Source organism: Asterias amurensis, chromosome 11 (assembly GCF_032118995.1).
Source record: "Asterias amurensis chromosome 11, ASM3211899v1".
Taxonomy (NCBI): Eukaryota; Metazoa; Echinodermata; class Asteroidea; order Forcipulatida; family Asteriidae; genus Asterias; species Asterias amurensis.
In genome coordinates this window covers 20,995,908-21,021,845 of record NC_092658.1, presented here as the reverse complement: position 1 = coordinate 21,021,845, position 25,938 = coordinate 20,995,908, and the positions used below count along the sequence as shown (strand labels likewise).

The 25,938-nt window shown below is 39.6% G+C and overlaps 3 protein-coding genes across 5 annotated transcripts in view; 2 read left to right on the top strand and 1 right to left on the bottom strand.

Moving 5' to 3' along the window:
- The window catches only part of LOC139943834 (AP-4 complex accessory subunit tepsin-like), a 226,851-nt gene extending 212,113 nt beyond the window's left edge, over nucleotides 1-14,738 (top strand). For 2 of the 3 annotated variants that reach the window (XM_071940668.1, XM_071940667.1), the window contains exons 10-20: nucleotides 1,705-1,777; nucleotides 3,335-3,426; nucleotides 4,253-4,346; nucleotides 4,782-4,849; nucleotides 5,483-5,636; nucleotides 6,094-6,393; nucleotides 8,812-8,929; nucleotides 9,873-9,989; nucleotides 10,663-10,741; nucleotides 11,700-11,837; nucleotides 12,498-14,738. In XM_071940668.1, coding sequence (XP_071796769.1) covers nucleotides 1,705-1,777; nucleotides 3,335-3,426; nucleotides 4,253-4,346; nucleotides 4,782-4,849; nucleotides 5,483-5,636; nucleotides 6,094-6,393; nucleotides 8,812-8,929; nucleotides 9,873-9,989; nucleotides 10,663-10,741; nucleotides 11,700-11,837; nucleotides 12,498-13,607 — 2,343 coding nt within the window. In that variant the 3' untranslated portion in view covers nucleotides 13,608-14,738. Of the gene's footprint in view, nucleotides 1-29; nucleotides 144-1,704; nucleotides 1,778-3,334; nucleotides 3,427-4,252; nucleotides 4,347-4,781; nucleotides 4,850-5,482; nucleotides 5,637-6,093; nucleotides 6,394-8,811; nucleotides 8,930-9,872; nucleotides 9,990-10,662; nucleotides 10,742-11,699; nucleotides 11,838-12,497 lie in introns of all 3 variants that reach the window. The other variant, XM_071940666.1, reaches the window with a different exon arrangement.
- Nucleotides 14,739-14,879: 141 nt separating this feature from the next.
- On the bottom strand, nucleotides 14,880-18,174 carry LOC139943837 (ATP synthase subunit f, mitochondrial-like). The gene is made up of 4 exons (XM_071940672.1): nucleotides 18,037-18,174; nucleotides 16,972-17,067; nucleotides 16,359-16,475; nucleotides 14,880-15,806 (listed from the first exon to the last, which is right to left on the bottom strand). The coding sequence occupies exons 1-4, from the start codon at nucleotides 18,050-18,052 to the stop codon at nucleotides 15,775-15,777; spliced, it is 261 nt and encodes an 86-aa protein (XP_071796773.1). The 5' UTR covers nucleotides 18,053-18,174; the 3' UTR covers nucleotides 14,880-15,774.
- A 279-nt stretch (nucleotides 18,175-18,453) lies between these two features.
- LOC139943833 (serine/threonine-protein kinase SMG1-like) overlaps nucleotides 18,454-25,938 on the top strand; it is an 85,485-nt gene continuing 78,000 nt past the window's right edge. Inside the window, exons 1-5 of the mRNA XM_071940665.1 lie at nucleotides 18,454-18,797; nucleotides 20,303-20,436; nucleotides 21,178-21,236; nucleotides 23,992-24,069; nucleotides 25,242-25,323. Coding sequence (XP_071796766.1) covers nucleotides 18,560-18,797; nucleotides 20,303-20,436; nucleotides 21,178-21,236; nucleotides 23,992-24,069; nucleotides 25,242-25,323 — 591 coding nt within the window. The 5' untranslated portion in view covers nucleotides 18,454-18,559. The remainder of the gene's footprint in view (nucleotides 18,798-20,302; nucleotides 20,437-21,177; nucleotides 21,237-23,991; nucleotides 24,070-25,241; nucleotides 25,324-25,938) is intronic.

Here is a 25,938-nt window from a genome sequence, read left to right as displayed (position 1 = left end):
CTAAAGTATCGAAATTCACGTCATAGCAGGAAGGTGTGCCAACTAAACCACGAACCACAACAGTAGATGTGCTACAAACGGATTGTGTGTCAAAACACCGGACAGATTTGAGAATAATGGAAAAAGTAACATTTGTCCAAAAGGTAACGGAATGATGTTTCAAAGTAGTTTGTGAAGTAATGAACATAATACTTAATCAAGTTCTGAGTGGGCGTAGTTACAAATACAATAATAAACATGCACTGTAAAAAATACAGCGAAAATTGTACGGGTGGCCCAGTTCTCGGACGGACTTATTTATTAATATTAGCCCCATTTGAAATTGAATTGTATGTGGCCAACTCACTCAAGGATTCTGAAAGTTGGCAGCACAAGTGGGGACATGACGCCTGATAGAACTCTTGAAATATATGTTTCTACCTCCATGGTTATAGTTATACAGAGTCTTTATTATATGGACAAGTTTCTGTATGGTCATGATGGTGCACCACTTTTTCCATTCGATATGAAATAATAATTGTCATTGTCAATTTAATTCCTTTTAATAAATCAGTAAACTGCAAAAACAATTGTAAACTATAGTACTACTATAGACAGGAAAAATCCATTAAAAACTATTGATGTTGATAGAGAATAATTATGAAAATAAAATTATAAACAGCCCTAAAAAATTGGTGTGCTTTTTAGAGCCCAATAAAAGGCTTCAGGCCTTTATGTGAACTGAGACATCTTTCTCTATAACTAAATATATCAGAGCATGTTCCTTTCCCTATGATCAGAGGAAGTCGTTCTAACAATGTTTTTATACTATCAACAGCTCTTCAGGCCTGTATGCTTCGTTTTTGAAAAGGCAAGGGCACAAGGCATTTTCTCTTTGGCAAAGGGCACCCTATGAGGAAATTGTAAATTTCTACTGGAGCATTTTAAGGGCACCAAGGCAATGGCAAGGGGCAACGGAGGCAATCGCCTCCGTTGCCTCCGTGAAGTATCGGGCCTGGCTCTTCATTGCGTGTTACTGAGTCAGTTTTTATGCTAGCAATTATTTTGAGTAATTACTAGTAGTGTCATCAAGTGCCTTTGTGTTTTAAAGGCAGTTTTAAAGACACTATTGGTAATTACTCAAAATAATTATCAGCAAAAACCTTACTTGGTAACGAGTAATGGGGAGCTGTTGATAGTATTTAAAGCATTGTGAGCATGGCTCCCTATGAAGTAACGTAGTTTTTCGAGAAAGAAGTAACTTTCCATGAATATGATTTCAAGACCTCAGAATTAGATTTTGAGGTCTCAAAATCAAGCATCTGAAAGCACACAACTTCCTGTGACAAGGGTGTTTTGTTTTTTTCATTTTTATTTTGCAAATTCGACAACTAAATTGAGCTCAATTTTCACAGGTTTGTTATTTTATGCATATGGTGAGATACACCACGTGAGAAGACTGGTCTTTGACAATGGGAGACTTTCCAACGCTAGGCGGCAGCAGACATACATGTACCGGGTAAATTTCCATTGTTTATGTAGTTCTGAACATGCACATACTTCTGAGAACAATGGATTTACCCGGTAAGTCTGCTGCCACCTATCGTCCCAGAAAGTCTCCTATATTACAAATGGTGTCCATGCCTTAAACATGTTAAAGGTAAAGACTCCTCCAGATACCTCAGTACTTGTTCTTATGACAAAGTATGGATTGTTAAATTTCAGCTGCCGATGATTCTAAAGTCGACATCAGATGATGATACTCCTACCCCAGGCTACCTGTACCAAGAATTATCAGGTATGATGTCACAATCCACCTTTTTATGGGTGCGAAGCCAGAGGTCTTTCTCAAACCTTAGCTTGGGCTCTGGCTAGACTAGACTCCACGAGCTGCGTATGGAGCTCGGCCTGTAACCTGCATTTTGGAGCAGCGGGTATTGCACGAACATCAGTACACAGAGCCCAAGCCTAAGTTGCGAGATAATAACAAAAGAAAAATATCCTTGTCACACGAATTTGTGAGCTTTCAGATGCTTAATTTCGAGACCTCAAAATCTATTTCCGAGATTTACCGAGTTACTTCAGAGGGAGCCGTTTCTCACAATGTTTTATACTATCAACAGCTCTCCATTACTCGTTACCAAGTAAGGTTCTAATAATTATTTGGAGTAATTACAAATAGTGTCCACTGCCTGTTATTCATTTCTCAAAAACTACAGCACCTCGGTAAAACTACAGCACCTCAGTAAGTAATATCTGCTATAAAGCTTTCTACAATCAGTATCTTCAAACCTCTTGTATGTTTAATGTAAATCTGTGGCCCTGTGTTTTGTGTCCTGCAGAAAGTACCCAGACCCTTCAATGTTCACTGGGAGCAGCAAATTAAAAACACAACGCTTCACTTTACCAAGGATGAGTGATAAGAGCTGGGCTCAATTTCATAGAGCTGCTAAGCACAAAAATTTGCTTAGCATGAAATTTCTTCCTTGATAAAAACAGGATTACCAACCAAATTTCCATTTTTTGCATATGTTTGTTACTGGTATTCAGCTGTTGTTTGCTTATAATCTAAAAATCGCGTGGAAATTTAGTTGGTAATCCTGTTTTTATCAAGGCAAAATTTCATGCTAAGCAAATTTGTGTGCTAAGCAGCTCTATGAAATTGGGCCCAGGTAACGAGATTTGCTGGGAACTGTAATAGGAGCAAGGAGTCTCCATCAAAAGTCATTTACTGGGAACCAAAACGAGAAACTACTGATTTCGTACACCTCCCTTCCTCCACCAAACTTCAGAAATCATAATTATTTGCAAATAATTATGACTACTTTAAAATATGAATAGTGCACTCTATTTTTTATTATTTTTTATTTGAAATGGGTTTGTGAACAATCTTTTTTAAAGGAACGTTACAGAGTTGGTAAGAAACAAAAATCGTGATGATCACAGATTTACATAAAACTTACACGGTCTAGTGATGATCATTGTCATGATAGTAGAAAACATCCCTTGAAATATTTCTGTCTGAAATTATTTCATACTTGATGAGAAATAAAAAATCTAAGTTTGCGTTTGGAGTTAACCGCTCAGTGAGCGTTTTATTAATTTTTTGTTTTGGCATCGATGCTATTCAAAATTTGTAATTGGTTTTTCACTATTCTCTCGTGACCCAGATGGCCGATCGTTCTCAAACTTCTACAGGTTTGTCAGTTCATGTATATGGTGGATTACATAAAGTGCTTACACTGCCAGCAACTTTTGTGCTACATGTAGCAAAACCAATCCTTTAAATGTTTCCCAAGTTCAAGCTAATCTCTTTGTAAATCATACAATCACATTTTCTGATATTTAATTCCAGATTTGACCTATGTATCCAGTGGCTATTGCAACTCTTTACTCGATGTCCTTGTGGATAGACTTGACAAGTCCTCCCACCATGTCAAGTTCAAGGTATTTTAACAGTGCTATGAAGTAGGCCTGCGCAACTAGTGTTGTAGTTGCGACTATTTATTGCCTAGTCGAGTCGCGACTAACATTTATAAACTACTCGGTTAATCATTCGGTCACAACTACTACAACAAATCTTGCGATAACTACCTGTTTGGAGAACTAATTATGTCGCTCATGACTATTCACGGCAACATAATTGGGGAGGTAGTGCTTTCTGCTCTACCAGCTAGGCATCGGATTGATGATACCCAAGCCTACATCCATATGGACTGTAAAAGGGGTTACCCTGTTTCAGCCCTAGGAGTAGGTGGTAACGACCTCTGGAAAAACATACTTGTAGCCCACACCTTGAAGTGGCCTTCAAGCCTTATGTGTCTGGCGACTTGCATACACAAAAATAATAATAATAATGATAATTTTTACAGATTTGTTATTTTATGCATATGTTGGGATACACCAAGTGAGAATACTGGTTCTTGACAATTACCAAAAGTGTACCCTTTCTTAAATGTGCCTTCTTATACCGTTCTTCTCCTTTAAGTTTTTACATAATTTGTCTTTTTCATTTTCTCCAGTAGTATGTTTGTCTGTCTGTTTGTTTTTGTCTTTGTACAGTCCTTAGAAAATAGTACATGTATGTACCTTTATTTGTGTATTTTGTTATGTTAAAGCAAGCCGCCAAAAGCTACTTGCTTTTTTTTGGCCTTGCCTCCACACCCTGTCTCGCTAGTTTATTCAGTGTAGTTCTGTAATTTGTGGAAATGTGTTTTTTGCAAATAAATGTAAATTGAATCAATGTAATTTTTCCTATTAAACTACTGTGTAGGTGTTGCGAGTCATGAAGCATGTGGTTGAGAATGGGAGTGCGGAGTTTCGTGCCGGCCTTTTACGACGCTCTGCTGGAATCCAACACGCTACCAGTAAGTCTTTACTCGCCAAAACTAACCAATTGTGTCGTTGCAACTAGGACGTATCTCCCAATTATTAGTGTTTGCGTGAGATGCTAGGTTTATAAAGTTTTAGAAAGGTTGTATCTAGCTTAAAGGCAGTGGACACTATTGGTAATTACTCAAAAAAATTCTAGTCATTGTAAAATCAGCTGTTAGATTGGGAATTCAAACCCACAACCTTGTAATTGCAAGTCCTGCAGTCTAACCACTCGACCATGGTGGACTGCAGGACTTGTATTACAACTAGAGTAGTCAGCACAAAATCGACTATTAAGCAGCTCTATGAAATTGGGCCCTGTTAGCAGTTAGAAACCACCAAAAATGTTAGTTGAGTATTCCTATCGATTATTTTTCATGTTTTTGGCACTTTGCGATGTTGCTGATGTTTCCATATTGTTCTTTCAGAATTCAGCGGACCACCAGATCCCCTCCATGGCAACGCTCCATACATTGCAGTCCGATCAGCTGCCAAGGTAGATGATGTCTGCATGGTAGACTGGGCCCCTGTCTTTATCCGCAAGGATAAAGACATGTACCCTTTATTCAGACCCAGTTATTCCATTGGATAGTTTGATATCATTGGATTAATGCAATGACTCAAAGTTACCATATCTGTGTTTGTTTTGGTTGGTCTGAGGTCACCCCGGACGACCAATCAACTAGGTAACTTTATTGATATAATAGAATATTAGTTTTGGTTTTTACCCATACACCATTTCCCGAGTCCTGTGATATTTTTTACAGAACTTGGGAAAGGACCGAGTATACAGTGCGAACACACATTGGTGTATGGGTGTAAACCAAAATTATATTCAATCACCATAAAACATAGGATACGAACTGCCTCTAGCTACTGGGCAATCTCGGTGGTCTAGTTGGTAAGACACTGCTCTAGAATTGCAAGGGTCATGGGTTCGAATCCCACCCGAGTAATATGCCTGTGAAATTTTTTACAGAGCTTGGGTAAGTACTGAGTATACAGTGCGAACACACATCGGTGTACACGGGTAAACCAAAGTTATTATTCTTCATCCCCGATGCAAATTTCCATCTATCTATTTATTTATTTTCAATGTTTGGTTTGGTTTGGTTTCTCTTCCCCTCAGCAACTCTCGGAAGTTCTGTTTGATACTGAGCAGTGCAGAAGCCAGGAAGCGTCAAGCCCAAGGAAGATGGCGCCGTCCAGCGGGATCGGTTCTAGTAGGAGTGGGATCACTATGCAAGGGTTTGGCAACACTGTGGCTCCAGTTCACAAACAGAGTAAGTCTGGCCAGAAGTTTAGGGTGGCATGGCATCATGGTTGGCTTGTGCGTAAAAGGCTCGCCTCTCACCAAGGTGACCCTGGTTCAATTCCCGGCTAGGGCCCTACAATGTGAGTTGAGTTGTGCGTTGGTTCTCTGCTGTGCCTGAGGGTTTTACCAGACCATATAGACCGTATTGAATATGACGTCACTGTTCAAATATCTGCCCTACAAGATGGTGTCAGTGCGTGTGTGCGTGCACACATGTGCCGTAGAATTCAAACCGGGAACGCTGCGTGCTGTGTGGTTATTGATGTACGCGTTTAGACAAGCATACAGTTTGACCTACAAGATGGAGACTTTTATAGCAATGGAGTGGTTATTCAATACGGTCTATATTGCCTTCAATTTTAGGGTGGGCCCCCCCTTGATAATTTTGCAATGTGATGTGTGATTTGGCACTTCTAACTCCACAGAATCGTTCACGGAAACCGTCAAAGGTGGCTTTCAACAACTCGCAGAAAGCTTCCGCGAGTCCACAACACCCCCGGCTTTCCTCAGGGTAGAGAACGATTACAAACCCCTGGGTGGGTCGGACTCAGACTCGAGTACATCGGCTGTGTTCTCACTCTCTTCTGGACGGAGACAACCTCAAACGGCGTCAGAGTCTTGCGACAGACAGGGAGAGTATAAACCTGTTGTTGTTGACGATGGGGAAGCGTCGAGTGTGAAGCGTCATCAGCCGGGAAGTAAAGATCTTGCTCGGGTTGCGGCAGGTGAGAACTACAGTTTCGAAAAAAACATTGAAGGTTCACATTTTTATCAAAGTATTTTTATAGAAAGGTTTGCGGTAACACCATGTAATGACTATCTCTAATCAGTTGGAGTGGTTCTGAAAAGAACTGTTTGTTTCAACTCGATGTTTCGATTAGTATGCTCTGATCGTCTTCTGGAGAAAGTTGGACTCTAATGCTGCATGCTGCTTAAGTACTGTGGAAGCGGATTTCTCCAGAAGACGATCAGAGCATACTGATCGAAACGTCGAGTTGAAACCAACGGTTCTTTTCAGAACCATCCCAACTCATTAGAGATAGTCATTACATGGTGTTTCTGCAAACCTTTCTATATCGTATTTCCACCATGCAAAGTTTCAAATCCTACAAAGTATTTTTGTTGTTTTGTTTTTCCTGGGAGATCTGCTTTTTCTTTTGTTTTTTTACTTTTTGTGGCAAACAACTCCTGCAGTGGACACTATTGGTAATTACTCAAAATAATCATTATCAAAAAAACCTTTCTTGATTACGAGTAATGGGGAGAGGTTGATAGTATAAAACATTGTGAGAAACAGCTCCCTCTGAAGTAACATAGTTTTCGAGAAAGAAGTAATTTTCCACGAATTTGATTTCGAGACCTCAGGTTAAGAATTTGAGGTCTCGAAATCAAGCATCTGAAAGCACACAACTTCGTGTAACAAGGGTGTTTTTTTCTTTCATTATTATCTCGCAACTTCAACAACCGATTGAGCTCAAATTTTCACAGGTTTGTTATTTTGTGCATATGTTGAGTTACACCAAGTGAGAAGACTAGTCTTTGAAAATGACCAATAGTGTCCAGTGTCTTTAGTACACATTCATACATAAATACCTCAGACAGTTTCGCTATTCCTATTGGTGGAGAGCGCGTCACGTGGGTGTGTATAAACCTTTGTTATAATAGATGTTAAATTTGCATCGGGATAAAGAATATTAATTTTGGTTTTTACCCATACACCGATGTGTGTTAAACCTTTGTTTATGACCGGTAAAAAGTGTTAATTCATGGGGGTGACACGCAACCTTGCATCTGTTCTTTTAAGACAGTTTCTTCATTCCTATTGGTCGAGAGCAACGGCTGAAACAGCTGTGCCACATCACGCAATACGCGCGACGCGCACAGCATTTCCTTATATGGAGTTGTTTACCCGCGGGCGGCGGAGGGCTTTACCATTTCATAGCTGGAGGGGTGCTGTGTTGAAAGAAATCATTTAACAATTATAATTTTTGCATTTATTTTACTTTTTGACCAAAAAGTGATGATGTTTTTGATGAATGGGTATTTATGAATGGGAATCAAAGTGTGTTGAATCGGTTTCCATCTAGTGGTTTAAACCCGCCGAGGCCTGGTTCTTTATAATTTACCTCGACTTTGTCTCGGTAAAATTATCAAGAACCAGGCCTCGTTGGGATTAAATCACTAGTTGAAAACCTCTTCACCACACATTGATTCCCTTATTAAAGTGAAGGTATAGGTTTGGTAATCACTCTTAAATATTATTTGCAATGTAGTACTTACTTGGTTAGAAGTACAGCAACTTTCGATATCATCCATTATTTTGAGAATCATTTCACTTTACAGTTATGTTGTTGTGGAAAAATATATCAGTTTTTATCCCCCAAATTTGAACCAGATTTTCAGTGGAAATCTCACCTTTTGAAATGAGATTTTCACAGGTTAGTTTTATTGATCACAACTACATTTATGTAGGATTCAAAAAATCGAACAGTTCCACCCTGAGAGTAAATATAATTATAAATAGTAGACTTGCAGTACAACCATGTGTAAAATCTCTTTTGAGGGAGTGTTTGGCTTTAAAAAGAGCCGGTTTGGTCTGGACATTTCGAACAGTATATTCTGTCGTCTTCAGGAGAATGCTGGACTACTGGGCCCAATTTCATAGAGCTGCTTAAGCATAAAATTCTGCTTAAGCAAAATAATCCATGCTTAGTAAAATCAGAATACCGGCCAAGACTCCACTCAATTGTTATGCTAAGTAAACAATAGCCCAATACGGTCACAAGCAATGTATATGGCATGACACTTTGGCCAGTAACATGTGTAAAATAAGCAAGCTATTTTCGTGCTTAACCAAATTTTTTGCTTAAGCAGCTCTATGAAATTGGCCCCTGGTGGTGGTTGAGCTTATGTATGGCTGGAGGGATGCACATTTGGGCTGTTCTTGTCCGGTGAAGCGTGTGAGTTGGTTGCTGGCTGGATGTGTGTGCGTTGGAGTGTGTCAGTGTTGTGGCGTGCTGCTCCTGGAAGTGTGGGCTTGAGAATAGGTGACCAGATGTCGTTGATGAAGAATCCGATGTCTTGTGGAACTGCGTTGTGACCCGTGTTCTCTCAACATTTTGATTGTATCTCTGTACATGTAGGGCGGCATAAGCAAGGTAGACCAGCTGGAGGCTGGGAAGACTGTTCCAGAGGGCGTGGCAGCAATGCATCAAACAGCGATGGACAACATAGCGGAGACAGTACAGAATTGTCTGAAAGGTCGATATTTGAGCAATGGAATTGTGTTAAAATTTTAAAGGAACATTACAGAATTGGTTTTTGCTAACAAAACGGTTGCTGGCAGTGTAGGCACTTTATGTTATACATAAACTGACAAACCTGTAGAAGTTTGAGATCGATCGGCCATCTGGGTCACGACAGAATAGTGAAAACCTGATTACAAATTTTGCATTGCATCGATGCCGAAATAAAAATTAATAAAATGCTCACTGAGCGATAAACTCCAAAAGCGAAGTAAGACTCTCATCATCATTAGACTGTGTAAGTTTTATGTTAATCTGTGATCTTCACGATTTTTGTTTCGTACCAATTCTGTTACACGTTCCTTTAAGACAAGGGTGTTAATAATAGTAATCAGTGACACTCAAGGTGCTTTAACATTAACAAGAGTCCTGCAAGGTATGTGGGGCTACGTTTGAATTATGAGAGCTACTCCTTTTACATAGCACCATGTAATGGTTAAGAAGGTGCTGTGGCGCAATATGCTGCCAATCAAACCAGGATCACCGGGGGGAACCATAGAGTTATAAATAAGAACTAGAGGGCGCACTGGCCTATATACGCGCTCCGGCATGCAGGCAGGCCGCCATTTTCTAAGTTGTCAAAACAGCCATCTCACAGCGTGTGTTTGTGCGGCCATTTTGTAAGTTGAACAAAAAGCATCGCATGAGCGTTCAATAAAAACAACTCAAACGTGTATTTCATATTCAACGCGTGTAGAATGGCGCGCTTGTCATCTCGCGTTAGTGCAAGCAGCATCACCAGTGCGCCCTCTAGTTCATATATATAACTCTATGGGGGAACCCCATCTCTCTTTGTTTAGAGCACTGTGTTATGGTTCATGGTATAATTATTTTGAAAATGTCATCGCAGCATAGTCCTGAGTGCTTAGTTGAGATTGTCAAATCTAACACTTTTTCAGGCTGGAGTCTGTGTCAGTGGAAGACCTCTCCATGGAGACCAAGCTAGTGGAGGAGTTTGTGAGCACCAGCAATGGCAAACCACCATCTAGAGATGCACTGTCGCAGTTTGTCAAACAGTAAGTAGACCCTTATAGCTTTAAAGGCACTGGACACTATTGGTAATTGTCAAAGACCAGTCTTCTCACTTGATGTATCTCAACATATACATAAAATAACAAACCTGTGAAAATTTGAGCTCAATTGGCTGTCGAAGTTGAGAGATAATAATGAAAGAAAAAACACCCTTGTCACACGTACATGTAGTTGCGTGCTTTCAGATGCTTGATTTCGAGACCAAAAAGTCTAACTCTGGGGTCTCAAAATCAAATTCGTGGAAAATACTTCTTTCTCGAAAATTACGTTACTTCAGAGGGAGCTGTTTCTCACAATGTTTTATACCATCAACAACTCCCCATTACTTGTTACCAAGTAAGGTTTGATGCTAATAATTATTTTGAGTAATTACCAATAGTGTCCACTGCCTTTAACTTTCTTCACATTCTTCCCACCCCCAGTCTTTGCCCGATTAAAGTACGATGGATGCACATGCATGATAATATTTTATCATCTACATTTTTTATATTCGTACTTTTATTTTCTATATTTTTAAATACATAAATGCCATTTGTTAGCACTTACTTACTTCCATTTGAATAAAAAGGAGAAAACACTACCAAATGCAAGTTGGTAATGGTAACTGAAAAAAGCTTCAACATTCACAACAGTTTTTTCCTGTATCGTTTATTATAGCTGCTGTACTCTCAATTGTGAGAAGATTACTGAGTTACTTCATGTGGAGCTGCAGTCAACATCAGATTCCATCCACATGGTAAATTCATTCTCTCTGATTGCTCAGGTTTTTTTTAAATCAATTAAACTATTTAAAAACAAGAAAATGTCTTTCTCACAGAGTCAATGAATCAGCATGTGCATGTTGTAGTCAATAGGTAATAAGAGCATCAAACCCAAGCTCTGGTGTTTCTGATCAGCAGAGTGTGGGTTTGAGTCCAGTTTCAAGTTCTCAGATATCCGGGGTGCTCAAAGTTCCAGGTGACGTCACCGAACATATCGACACGCTGTAGTCACGATCTCAGATGTCCCGCGAGCCAAGTTTTCTAGATGACGTAGACGGCCATTTCAGCATTCTGTCGTTGCGGGCGTTGGTCTCCCGTTCTCTACTGCCGCCGCAAAACAATCTCCGAGACCTTTTTTTGTAATTGTACGAGTGGTTTTTCGCCTGGCAAGGCACAATCCTTCTGGCTTTCAGAAGAACCTTCTTTGTAATTCCCGCTCCTCAAATACTCGATTATGTGGTTGCTTTTTCACAATACTGTCGTATACGCTTCACTCGTTCATCACACGATTTACTTGTGGACGCGGACATGACAGCTACGAGCTTGAGCAAAACAGTCGACTTAGCCCGGCTGAGTCTACCACTTTCACTTGCTGTGCGCAGGTATAAAATGACGTAGTACTGCCGTATTTGGTAATCCAAAGCTCTTACCACACCAACTGAGACCACGACAGCGGTTTATGTCACTTGTGCCCTTGAGCAAGAAACTTTGCTATGATTGCTTTGTCCCTCAGATGGAACTCCCAAACGGGAAATTATTTTGATTTATTTCTAATTCAATATGAAATTTCAGACAGAATTTTTTTAAGGGATGTTTTCTGCTATTATCATCATTAGACTGTGTAATTTTTATGTAAATCTGTGTTCTTAGACAAGTTTAGTTTTCTTCCAATATTAACGTTCCTCTAATCATTTTTTAATTTACATTTTTTAGAGATGCTTGTGTGCTTTGGAAGCCCTTATGAGAGACGATATAGTATCGTCTGACTATCTGTATGGAATCTTACCACACACGCTAACCACCCTTCAAGAGCACTCCACAGACAAACTCATCAAATCCAAGGCATCCAAGGTATAACCTTAAGCTACTGTTCTATGAAATAACTTGCCTGAATACCTAAGAAACACAGAAACATATGAAAAAGTATTTTGAAAAGACATCTGTTTAGCATTTTGCAAAAAACTTATTTAATAATGGACCCAGTGCGCATACATGTGTCGAGAAATTCTATTACTACTTTGTGTTATGCGCTCTATAAAAATATTTAATTATTTTTATTATCATAACCTCTCCATTGTCTTGTCTCTCTTTGACCTACCAACATCACCTACCACAAAACCCTTCTCACAGTTGAGGTTTCTCTTCCTGAAAAATAACAACCAAAGTAATATAATAGATGGAAATTTGCATCGGGGATAAAGAATATCAGTTTTGGTTTTACCCATATACACCGATGTGTGTAAGCACTGTATCGTATTTCCACCATGCACAGTTTCAAATCCTACTTAAGCACTGTATACTCGGTACTTTCCCAAGCTCTGTGAATAAAAATCACAGGCATATTACTTGGGTGAGATTCGAAAACCACAAACCATTGCAATTCTAGAGTCTAGTGTCTTACCAACTAGACCATGGAGATTGCCTGGTAGCTAGAGGCAGTTTGAAGTAATATAAATTTTAATTTTGCTTCAAAGTTGTTAAAAATTCGTAACCACTGGGTTTTTTTGGCAGATTTTAAGGCAACTAGAAAGGACACGTGAAGAAGCTACCGTAGCAAAATCCTCCACTCGGCATCACAACTACATGTCAAGTCCATTGACAAATAATTCCAGCATTGATTACCAAAGTGTAAACTTGGACAGTCTGGTTCCCATCTCGCTTCAAGATGAAACGAATGGAGAGGATCACACAGTCGGTGTTTCCAACAGACCCTCACAGAAATCCAAATCTCTTTTCTCTGGTATGGACATAGGGGCAAAGTCTTTACAGAGAACTTCTGAACCGACATTGATGCCCAGTGACGTGGCTGGACAGATATCTCATGCAAGTAACGATGACACTAATGTAAGGCTAAATGCTGGACAACCGCAACTCCTTGATGATTTATTGAACCTCTCAATCACAAACAAGCCAACTCTAAACACAGAGGAGTGTCAGAGGCTGGGGACGCATCTACCACCCTCTGGGAATGATTTATTGGACCTCTCAATCACAAACGAGCCAACTCTAACACCAAACACAGAGTGTCAGAGGCTGGGGACGCATCTACCGCCCTCTGGGAATACGCATCAGTCACTTCAATTAACCGCTACAGCTCAAGATTGTTTAATGAGTGGACTTAAAGTCGAGTCTGGTGCCACTGAGGTTTCCAATAATAGCAATACAATAATCACAGAAACCAGACAAGCACATTCTGAAAGCAATAAAAAAGTTGTAGACACAAAATCTCAGACTGTTTCACATCAGCCAGATTCCATAATGTCCCGGCAAGCTAATCTTGACGACCTCCTGGCTGCGACAGGCATCACTGTTGCCTCTGGAAATATCGGCAAACCCCACCATGTATCGAAGAAGGAACCGTCACCAATACAAGGAACTTCCACCAACCCAGTAGTTTCCGGTAAACCTACCGTGAATGCAGAGCAGATTTCAAGACTTTACCCTCAGCTAGCAGGGGTCAGCCTAAGCGGATCAAGTGCAGTTCCGCTGAAGCTTGGCGAGAGACCCCTGGAAGGGAACTTTTCCTTCATGATTACCAAGGATGAGGGTGGGAAAGAAAAGTCTCAAAGAAAAGGAAGTTTTGATTTTGTGAAAGATGCAATGATAACCAGCAAGAAGTAAGGCTTAAAGGTAGGGGCATAGTCATACTGATTTATAGGCAACATTGTAAAGAAAGTGTCTTTATTTGTTCAGAAAATAGCAAAATACTGTTCGGTATTTTTCACAAGAATGTTGAATTCATCCATGGTTAGCGAGTTGACAGCCAGTGGCAACCACATCTCTGGTGACAGTATTCGCAAGTGGACACCAACCCTAAGAAATCTGAGAAATTATTTCATGCGGGAATCGTTTCTTAAATTCAAGTGTTTTGGTTGGAAACATTTTCTAACTGTTTTACTCTTAAGCGAATCCTTTCTCAAACTAGTTTGTACTATCAACAACTACTGACAAAGAGATGTAAGAGAGAAGTGGGCTTATTTATAGGGGTTCAGAGGATCCAGTGTAGAGTCAATCTGCATCGCTTCTCGCCGATTAAGTTTTTAAGGTAATACGTTTTTGGAGTTGTTACCGATCTATGACCCCCATCTCTTAATAGTACTGATAAATTGTGGACATTTTGTTTTGCTGATGTTTCTTGGAGAAGTTTCTGTAATATTTGTTTACAACCAACCTTTGTTGTGTTGTCGAACTGAACGACTGTGTATGTACAAATGCAAAGTCAGTTTACAATTAAAGTCAAGGGACACATTAAGATTTCTTGTCTCATGCAAATCATCAAGTGTTCTTGTAGCTCATTGATTTGTTTGCATTTTGCAGGCTGTCCAATGTGTCTTGTTCCACTCAGCAGGTCACATGAACTGGTTGTATATATATTATTTTTGTACACTAACTTTAACAATAGATCTCTTGCGTACAATTCACCAGCTCAAACAGTGCCCCCACTGGAGGTGAACTGAAAACATCTCATCCTTTAGAATGACCAAGCGTTGGCAGAGAGTTGTGCGTGGCTGATGCATGTTCCCATTGACTGTCCCTGCATTGTCGGCCAGAGCAAGGAGCCTCTGTTTCCATCCAATAAACTTATACCCAAAAAATAAATCCAATTTATCTAACACCTGGTTCAGACAGGCGCTCTAGAGTCGCGCCGAACCAAATAGATTACGAGTGACTCTGGATCGACCCAACAAGATCGACAACTGAAACAAAGGCGCTCCAGAGTCTTTCCGACCGACTGCAAGTCGATCTTTCGACTTCTAGCGTGTCCAGTCGCTCCTAACTGTTTCAGACATCAAACTTTTCATCTACTTAATTCAGAATTTGGTTCGGCGCGACTCTGGAACGCCTGTCTGAACCGGGTGTTAGAGAACAAAAGAAAGGTAAACCGTACAATGCTTCAATTCCACGTAAAATAATTTATTACAATTCTGATGACTTGTCTATTTTAATGTCGTTAGAACAAAAGTTGTATTTGTGTTAGAATCTTCAATAGCTTGGGGCTTTAATTTAACATGGGTAACTGTGATTAGTACCATAGCTAAATTGAAGGCTTGTACACCAAGTTTATGCGACTTTAAAGGTATTAAAAGTGCATTCAAGTTCATTATTTCATACCTACAATTTGAAAGAATTGTTTGTTTCCACTGTGTTGCCATGCACTGTTAATCACACAAATAAACCGAATGCAAGGATGCATCTAAGTTTTCTGTAACCTTTCCCCGAGGTTAACAATACAAAACTTGAAATTTCATCAAATGTATTAATTCAACGATGTATCGATTGAAAACCAAATAACTTAGGAATGGGGAGATTGTATAAGTGGCTGAACTCAAAGTAAAGTCTAGCTGCTTGTACTTCAAATGGATGAAAGCGTAAAGACAAATTTGTGTCAAAAGATTCCAAGTGTGTAATGCAGTCATCTTTTAAATTTTTTGGTACAAGTACAAACAGAGAACCGTTTTACAGTCCAAAACTTCTCAACAAGAATTTGCTGTAAACTTGTGAATATTAAATCTATCTTTTCAGACAGTTCTTTGTTTTCAAGCAAGTTTACCAACAAAATCCTTATCGGAGATGCATCCTATTTTACAATTCAAACAGAACCTTTTTAAAGCAGGTCCGTTTTTACAAATAATCTTCTGAACATAAACGGGATTTTTTTTCAATAAAACTTCTAGACTTCTTAATTAAACTCTCTAGTCTTGAACACGTCATTTCTCTGTAGGCGGTGTACCGACATGAATCTCCAAATCACAGCATCTCCTCCACACAATGCACATGGGTTACCAGACTACCAGTGGTGCTTCCTTAGGCGATGGTGCTCTGTTAAAATAAATAAGAGAATATGATTACAGTCCAACTTCCTTATCAATTATACAGAGCACTGATGTAAAGTGGTTCTCACTGCTTATTAGTTAAAGTGCTTTCTGAGGTCCTGTATCTCTTCTGTGTTTCTTTGTTTTGCTGTCTCTTCTAACAGTAACAACACTCCTGGTTCAAAGAGGTAATTTGCGATCTTGTTATAACGAGTCGACTGTACTTTGTAAGCAGTCAACATGATAAAGGTAGGATGTCAAAGGGCTGTTTTGAACTCAAATCTCTAAAGACAATAGGATTCACTAGCAATTTTTTTTCTCTTTTCATTTACCTCAACTGTTAGTGGATTCTGCCACTTTTTGTAAAAATTGTGAAGCTGTATTTTCCGCTTGAGAGTTTATGAAAATGAATCTGTTTGACAACTGTGCCTGCCTATAATATAATATGACAATTGGTTATCTTGGTGCAGTTGTGCAACCATCCATACACAACCTACAGATGCAGTGAAATTATTTGAAGCAGTCGGTCAAGTTGCTATTTAATGTATCTAATACTCACTTTCTCCTTTGTAGCGCCAAACGTAGCTCATTATTATAACCATTGCGACAAATTGGCCAACCGGAGCTACATTGGTCTTCCTCACATTGATGTACTTGTTGAAGTATCTTTCCCTACCTATAAGGTGCATGGTAAAAAATACGATAATTAATTAAATTTGTGTAACAATTCGATTGATATAAGTCGGGTATTTCTCTACATGTGAACAGTTGGGTGGGTGACTTTGGTGTAAAAAGGCGTCTGCAATAAACCTTTATCAAAGTTCAACTAATTTGTAATTTGATCAACCCAAGGCTTGGAATTGCACTCCTTTATCACTTCCATCATCGACATCATTTAAAGAGGCAACCTTACATGATTGTTGCAATGCAACGATCTGACCCACATGATTTGTATCAAACTAGAAATACCACAACGATTTTAAGTGAATGTTAGTTCTCCATGGAATACCAACAAGCAACATTCAGAAGTTGTCGTCTTATTCACATGAGAGAGCTGCTTTCTGTTGCACTATTGCTTGGCCCATACTTCACAGAAACGATAGCACAGGTTCAAATATAGTGCATCTTGAAGGCTACTTCTTTCAGCTCACCGTTCATTTTCATTTATTTACCTCGGGCAATTGCACGTCCAATGCCACCTGGTGAAAAGTTACAGGAGGAAATCCATCGGCCGAGACCTCCCAACTTCACTTCACTCAATCTCAGCTCTGCAATAAAAATAACAAAGTTCTATAATTCTTAAAGAAAAGAATATAAAAATGTCTACTTTTAAGCAGACAGAGAGTATCATTGTAAGTGCAAAATTCCACAGTAGGCAGTGCCATGAAATGTTGCCCATAATTTGTATGGTGTGTGTGCAGATTGTTGAATTGTCCCCCATGCCATAAAAGCGGAACAAACCAATAATACATACATGATACTTGACTAAAGTTTAGTCAAATAAATCTACTGTACTGTGTACTACATACAAGTACAACTTCGGACTAGTGTTGTTGGAGTAAACTAAACACAGTTGGAGCAATTGCCATCATTTCATTTTCATGCATGTTGTTCATTCATGAAACGTTGTGATAATCATAATAACTCTCCATCCTCCCGACGTGATCCAGGGGAGGATTACAATTATCGCAACTGTCATCATAATGAAACACGAATTGAAACCGAAGAAAGTGAGTGACTGTTTGTTGGCATCAACTTGTTCGTTCTTCGTTGGTCAGGCGCGCGGCGCCGTTTTTTTCCTTTTAAATTTACCATTTCTTTCCGAGCTGACTCTAAATAATGCATGTAATTGTAATGTGAACAAAAATTACCTGCTCAATTTGTACAGAATACTGGACTAATAAACATAGGCATACAATTTACAAAATTCACATTTTTCTCCTCCAAACAAAATCTCTTTTTTTACAGTTCGGTTCCCAGGCGGCTTTAACCTTAAGATTGCAGCCTAATTGGGCACCAGTCTAATTTTGCCTACTTCTACAACACATTTTTGCCATTGCAGCAATTACGGAAACTTTTACCAAACTTTTCAGGTATACAAGTAAAACACAACATTTCAGTGATAAGCAAACAATAACAAACAAAGTACAATCGATCATTTAAATGCACAGTCAAGAACAACTAAAAGGTGATTGAGTATTTTTAAAGTGAAATTGTAAGGGAGAAAAATAAGTTACCGGTTTTGTCAGCCATGTTGGAAACGGCGGTGCTGAGTTAGCTAGCGGATGAATATATGAACTACAATTTTGTTTAAATTGCTTTGAAAATTTGTCAAAGAATTTATTTGAAACGCTTCTGATAATTTTCCTGTTAAGATTCTGCTTATTATAGGCCCTAACGAGTTATTTACATGGTAATTTATCAACTGAAACAAATGGATTGGAACTACTTTTCCATTTGTTGGAAAAGAACGCCCTCTATGTGTACGGCTCTTTTGCGAAAGACAATATGCTGCCCTCTGTTGACAATGGCTGGTCAGTGAATTGTTTATTATTTAACATGTACTTGACGTCTAAAAATGTTTCAATAGTTGTGTAGTGTTCAAAATAACACCACCTACATGCTTGTATAAACTATGATATCTAATGGCCGTCTGCTACAGACGAAAAAGGGGAATTTTCCTACGCTTAAGAAAACGATTAATTACTAATGATTTCAGTACAGTTTTCGCATTATTGTTCGATGCCAGAATTCCTGTAAATGAGCCAAAGGTCGTCCAGCCGTAACCCAGGACGTCTGGACAAGAGAGGCCAAAGTTCTGGTGGAGGAAGTGACAGCAAAACAACGGGAAGGTCCGAGCGAAGTTCTCCCGCGGTCGACTGTTCCCAAAATGGCCGGGCACCTGGCGGTCGTCGCAGGCGGGACTATGATGACGGTAGGCCCGGGAGGCACTCTCAGAAAAGTGATATTAAAGCAGCAAGTATCAAGACAAACTCAGGTAAAAATTGCTTATTAAATTTCATTATGAATTAGTTAAGTTTTGTGGAAAAAAACAAAGCAGAAAACGGTGCCACATCACTGAACTGAATAATGAAAGTGAATGACCCACCCCCCCCCCCTTTGCTGGAAATCGGAATCGAAAACTGTTGCATTTGACTCGAGGTTCAAGTCCTGAAACACTCAATTTGTTGAGGGAAAAGTTTCCGTATGGCGCCACCACTTTTTCATTCGATATGAAATAATATAGTATCTAATTTACCTCAATGAGATATCCCTTTTTGTAAAAATGAGTGAAAAAGTGGTGGCGCCATACGGAAAGTTATTCTTGTTGAGTATCAAAATGGATAACTTTCCATATGGCGCCACCATTTTTTCACTAATTTTTATTTACAAAAAGGGATAGGCCTATCTCATGAATGTCGGACAACTCGTCCGTCGGACAACTCGTCCGTTCGGACAACTCGACTTTGAGACAACTCGACGGATGGCCAAGACAAGTCGACAGTTGAGCGTCCGACCTCCGTTACTGTCATGTTTACACAAACTTTCCTGTATAATTCCTGCGATTCTATAATTTATCATCATTATTTATCAATTATTATTTATCACAAGAAGTGTGGTGTCCCAAGTGAAACCATACTTGCAGAAATGTCTGTTAGTGACTATTCGAGACTTTGTGTAAAAAACAGACTATGAATCTGTAGCCAGCTAGCAGTTGTCTTCAATTTATTCAAAATAACAGGTTAAAAAAAACAATTTAAACATTAAATAATTAAAACATTATACAGCTCTATTATGAGAAGATTTACTTTTATTTACTTTATTACCAACAACAATAACAACTCAATCATGTAGGGTACAAAAATGAAAATGCCGCGAGGTCATGGTAAAAAAAAAAAAAACGTATCAATTATCTGTTTGCCCGGATATTAAACCCACCCACCCTACCCCACCCCCGGGGAACGCCTGTGCATCAATGCCAAATCACTAGTCAATACATCCCCCAACTCCCAGGCCGCTACTACCATCCCGCCCCGCGCTGAGCCGGCCTCCGTCACGGCCATCTGTCAACTTGTCTTGACGCAAGTCGAGTTGTCTGAGGGTTGAATAAATCATCCGTCGAGTTGTCTGAACCGTCGAGTTTTCCGAACGGACGAGTTGTCCGAGGGACGAATTATCTGGTCTCCTATCTCATTGAGGTAAATCACATGTGCCTATCCTGGGTGTCATTTTGGTGATCAAAATCATAATACAAACATGCACAAAAGAGAGTTGAAACCCAAAATTACGCACATTGTTCAGAGGCGGTTCTGTATTGTGTAAGAAATCAATAGCTCCCCCTCGCATAACGCGAAACGCTACAGGTACGCTGAGGTCGCGCGCACGTTTTTACACACAGAGAACAGCTATTGTCCAATGATCTGCCTCCTTTTGGAGAGTGTGACGTCATATGCAATGGGTCTTATACATTTCTTGTTCTGTGTTCGTAAATCCGTTTCCCAGGTCGGAAGTTGTTTTCTGATAGCTCCCACCTGTCTTCCCTGGTCAACAAGGCACTCCACGAGGATGACAAGGAAAGACGGATCACTTCCCTGAGGAATCTAAAGGAATACATACTGAGAAACGATCACATCAAGGTAAAATACACACTAGAACTATAGATACTTAAACCACAAGGAGTCTGTTAGATTTCATCCTCGTTTTGTCAGATTTTTATGGATTCGTTCAAGTTAATAATAATAATAATAGTAAATAATATTTATAAAGCGCCTTTTACAAAAGTTACAAAGCGCTGTACAGTAACTACAAATAAACACAAATTAAATGAGTTTTTAACATGGCTTTGAAGGATTCAAGAGATGAAGCCTGACGGATGTGAAGAGTGAGATTGTTCCATAATGTAGGTGCGCTAACAGTGAAGGCTCGTTGGCCATACCGGGTGTGGGTGCGGGGTGCAGGAGACAAGCACAAATGGGAAGTAGAAGAAGAACAAAGATTGCAAGTACTGTGGGCTTTGGTAGAAATAAGGTTCTGAAGATAAGTAGGAGCAGACCATTTCTGACTTTGAAAACAAGCAGGAGGACTTTGAATTTGATTCGCTTGTTAATGGGAAGCCAGTGAAGTTAACTCAACCAAAATATCAGACTTTGCTTGGGGGCTAGCAGATCAGGGATCAATTTCACAAAACATTAAGATTCATCTATACATGAAATTGATTTTTACAAAAATATGAATTCAAAGATATTTACTGATAGGGAGATTACAAACATAGGTTAGTCCTTCTGCTTGTTAAAATATTCCTACTTTTTTCCAATTCTGACCAAATATCATGCCTGTTTTTTAAATATTTCTTTTGTCCTGTTTCTCTACTCAACCAGGAGGTACAAAGGCAATCAGACAACCTGCTTTATGTCCTAAATGATGTCATCAGTGAAAGGTTAGTAATCCCTTGCTCATAACCAGGACCTAATTTCATAGAGCTGCTTAAAGACACTGGACACTATTGGTAATTGTCAAAGACTAGTCTTCACAGTTGGTGTATCTCAACATATTCATAAAATAACAAACCTGTGAAAATTTGAGCTCAATCGGTCGTCAAAGTTGCGAGATATTAATGAAAGAAAAAACACCCTTGTCGTACGAAGTTGTGTGCTTTCAGATGCTTGATTTCGAGACCTCAAATTCTAAATCTGAGGTCCCGAAATCAAATTCGTGGAAAATTACTTCTTTCTTGAAAACTACATCACTTCAGAGAGAGCTGTTTCTCACAATGTGTTATACTATCAACCTCTCCCCATTACTCGTAATCAAGAAATGTTTTATGATAAAAATTATTTTGAGTAATTACCATAGTGTCCACTGCCTTTAAGCACTAATTTTGCTTAAGCAAAAAAATCCTTGCTTAGTAAAATCAGATTACCGGCCAAGACTCCAATCAATTGTTATGCTAAGTAAACAACAGCTGAATACCAGTCACAAGCAATGTATACGACATGAAATTTTGGCCTGTAACATCATGTATAAAATAAGCAAGCTATTTTCGGTTTTTTTTGCTTAAAGCCATTGGACACTTTCGGTAAACAGTATTGTCCAAAGGCCCACACTTCATGTATCACAACTTTTATATAAAATAACAAACCTGTGAAAATTTAGGCTCAATCGGTCATCGGAGTCGGGAGAAAATAATGGGAAAACCCACCCTTGTTTCCGCACGTTTCGCCGTGTCATGACATTTGTTTAAAATAAATCCGTAATTCTCGATATCGAGGATTGATAATTGTTTTAATGTTTTCTCAAAAAGTAAAGCATATCATGGAATAGTATTTCAAGAGAAGTCTTTCACCATTTTACCTTCTGTAAACCCTGTAGGTTATTTGTAAATATGTGAACTTATTTTTTTATTTTTTTTCTGTTCCAAAAGTGTCCAATGGCTTTAAGCAGCTCTATAAAATTGGCCCCAGGGTTGTAGCTAGACCAGATTTTGGTGGTGGACAATAACATATCAATTTTTATTAAGTCAACCAAGGGGGAGCAGATCAACAAAATTATCCACGTTAAGGGCCATTATTGCTAATCGTGCATGACGCCAGGTTTCCAAACTCTTTGTGTCGTTGGGCAATGCAATAAAGTTCAATGGCCTTTTGACTGTGTTCTTTCTCTTTGGATATCCTGAAGACGAGCAGAGTTTCGAAACGTCGACACCAAACCGGCTCTTTTCAGAGCCAACACACTCCCTCAAAAATAAGATTTTACACATGGTTGTACCCGCAAGTTTACTATTCATATTTATATTTATAGTTACTCTGACATCCTTATTATTGTATGTGTCTCTGATCAATGCAGAGTGGACAATACTATGAATTACTGTAGGGGAAATCTGTGCTGGGCTGAAAATAATAATACTAATCTAAGCATTTATATAGCAATCTTACACAAAAAAGGTACCACAACGCTGTACAACAAAATAACAAGCAATCAAAAATTAACAATACAAATAAATAAATAGCTGTAGAAGCGAAATAAGTATGGAAAAGGTGTGTTTTGAGTGATATTTTGAAATCGGAAAGTGACAATGCATTTTGTTCAGAGTACTGTGCAAAAATTGTGAGTCCTGGGCAGGCCCGCCCAAGACCGCCCACCGTAGCCACGTATAATACTGCTCATTACAAAGATTTGAAACCCTTGTAGGTCAGTTCATATAATCCTTGGTTGCAGCTGATACTGTCTGTATCAGACCATGTCCAATCATCAGGTGATCATCAGTGGGTGGTTGAGTCATATGCCAGCTGTTAGTACAAATTAAATTGGGCGCAACTCTTGACACCTCAGTGGGCAAGAGACATTTCATTTGCTTCACTTCCCCTGTAAAAACTTATGGTATTTATAGGGAGGTTTCTCACGCGAACGGATACGCAAACGCATACATTTAGCTATCCGTAACCTATTTACATGTAGCAAGCAGGACATCAGTGTCGTCTGTACGTGTAGCGGATAGCGAGTAGCACATGACGTCATAATGATGACGTATCCGTCGCACTAACAGTATCTGTTCGCATGCGAAACCTCCCTATTAATCTTCAAAGCACGCAGTCTGACTTCTTGAAAGTGTGCAAGAATTATGTGTCAGAGTTTAGGTCCCATGCAACAATTGAAGAATGGCCCTTGAACATGAAATAATGAAAAGTGAAAAAATGTTAGCGAAATCTAAGGCACAAATTCTGATGACTTCACTGCTTTTTTATTAACAGTGTGATGACCCTGTCTACACTACGGTAATGACCTTGGTTGGTGGCTGGCCACTGTTAATTTCAGCGAGGTCTATTAATAGCCGCCAGCTACCAACCAAGGTTATTACCGCGCAGTGAAGACCGGGTACTCGCAATGTTATTGTCTAAAAAACTAGTGGATACTGGATTTATTCTTTGAAATGTCAAAATGTCCAAAGGACTCTTGAAAGGCATAGACCTTTATTTATTTATTTAATTATTTATTTATTTATTTATCCGTTCAGGCTTTAACATCAAAAACACACAGCAACAATAACAGAAAATGGAGGATTTAAAAACATTAGGAAAACAATTAGAGACTTAAAAAAACAAAAAATCTCTTATGGAGATGCCTTTTAGCAAATAATCATGGTGCTGTTTCTCATGTGTGAATACCATTTTGTTTGTACATTATCTATGCTGTAGGGTTAGTAGTGACGTCCGGGTGGAGGCAGTATTCTGCATTGCAGCAGTGGGAACTCAAATGGGTCTGGATCTCAGAAAGTAAGTATCTTTATGTTTATTTTGGTTTTAAACCCATTGCATATGACATCACACTCTCAAAAAGGAGGCAGATCATTAGACATGTTAGACAAAAGCTGTTCTCTGTGCAAAAAACGTGTGTGTGACCTCAGCGTACCTGTAGCGTTTCGCTTTCTGCACGGGGAAGCTATTGATTTCTTACACAATACATAAAGCTCCTCTGAACAAAACGCGTAAATTTGGGGTCAACTCTCTTTTGTGCATTTTTGTATATGATTTTGACACCCAAAATGACACAGGAGTATGCTGCTCGTATTGGAAGAGGTCTATATACACTAAAGTGTGTTAGCACTGTATACTCAGTACTAACCCGAGTTCTGTGAAAAAAAATCACAGGCATATTACTCGGGTGGGATTCGACCTCACGACCCTTGCAATTCTAGAGCAGTGTCTTACCAACTAGACTACCGAGGTTGCCCGGTAGCTAGAGGCAGTTCAAATCCTATGTTTTAGCAGCTGGTACTGCAACGATTTAATGCGATTTGAACTGCTTCTATGTAGCTACCGGGCAATCTCAGTATTCTAGTTGGTAAGACACTTCTCTAGAATTGCAAAGGTTGTTGGATCGAATCCCACCCGGGTAACATGCCTGTGATATTTTTTCACAGGACTCGGGGAAAGTACTTAGTATACAGTGCTATTACACACGTCGGTGTACGGGTAAAAACCAAAATTAATACATGATTTAATAGATTTTAATTGTACAGTTACATGTGAGCAAAACTAAGACTAGGCCGTATCTGAAATAGCGGCAACGGATACAGCTACATGTATGGCTGGGTCACCATGGTCACCATGGTGACAGTGTCATCATGCATTGAAGCATATGACGTCTTTTAGCAACAGGCGTAGCTGTAGCTGTAGCCGCTACGTCAGATTCAGCCTAAGGGCCTTTCTCAAACCTCGGCTTGGGCTCCGGCTCAGGCTCTGGCTCAGGCTTAGGCTCCGGCTCAGGCTCCGGCTCAGGCTTAGGCTCCGGCTCAGGCTTAGGCTCTGGCTCAGGCTTAGGCTCTGCATGCTGTGTACGCAGCTTGCCTTTAACCTGCATTTTGGAGCAGCGCTAATAATTATTATGAGTAATTACCAATAGTGTCCACTGCCTTTAAATGTATGTATTTTGTTTTTCATTGTAGATTTTTCCAGTGGGTCTTTAACAAGGTGCAAGCTGCCTCAACAGATGATGCCAAGTCCCTTCTTTTACTGGCTGTAGTACAGGTACATTTGGTTATTACTTTGAACCAGTTTTTAATTTGTTCCACTTGGCTCTGTATTTGTTCTGTTAACCATTCTGTTTTTGTAAGGCAACAACTGCTACCTTTGGGTTACTCAGTCCGGTTTGCATGAGCAATAAACTAAGGGTGCATTTGATTAGCTTGTCTGGGTCGACCCCGCGGTGCTCACTGGGATGAGCCCCTGACAAGAGCTAATTGAACGATCACTCACCCTCTCGTGGTGCATCATGCACCTGGGGCCAGCCCCCAAGTGACCCACTCCACAAGCAGGGCACTTGGGGCTGACCCGGGTGAGCCCCTGGAATGACGTCAAAGCTATTCGATTGTACCAAGGGCAGACCGGGGTCGACCCAGGGAAGCTAATCGAACGCACCCTAAGATCCATCAGGTGAAACTTTGGGCAAGGAATGAAATCTAGCTTATTTTATAATACATCATACAGCATAGTTAGCGAATAACAGGATGAATAAGAAACAAGAAGAAATGCTCAGTTTTAGATGTGGGAGGAAAACCCCAATGGGGAAAACCAAAGCGATCAGGGCCCAATTTCATGGCTCTGCTTACCGCCGAATTCTGCGCTTACGATTGCGATTCCCCG

Bases quoted from the DNA above. Each gene is read 5' to 3' on its own strand.
- LOC139943837 (XM_071940672.1), bottom strand. The intron at 16,476-16,971 runs GTAAATAAATGA...TGCACCTTATAG, and splicing joins TGGACGTGCAATTGCCCGAG to GTAGGGAAAGATACTTCAAC. The intron at 15,807-16,358 runs GTGAGTATTAGA...TTATTTTAACAG, and splicing joins TTGGCGCTACAAAGGAGAAA to AGCACCATCGCCTAAGGAAG.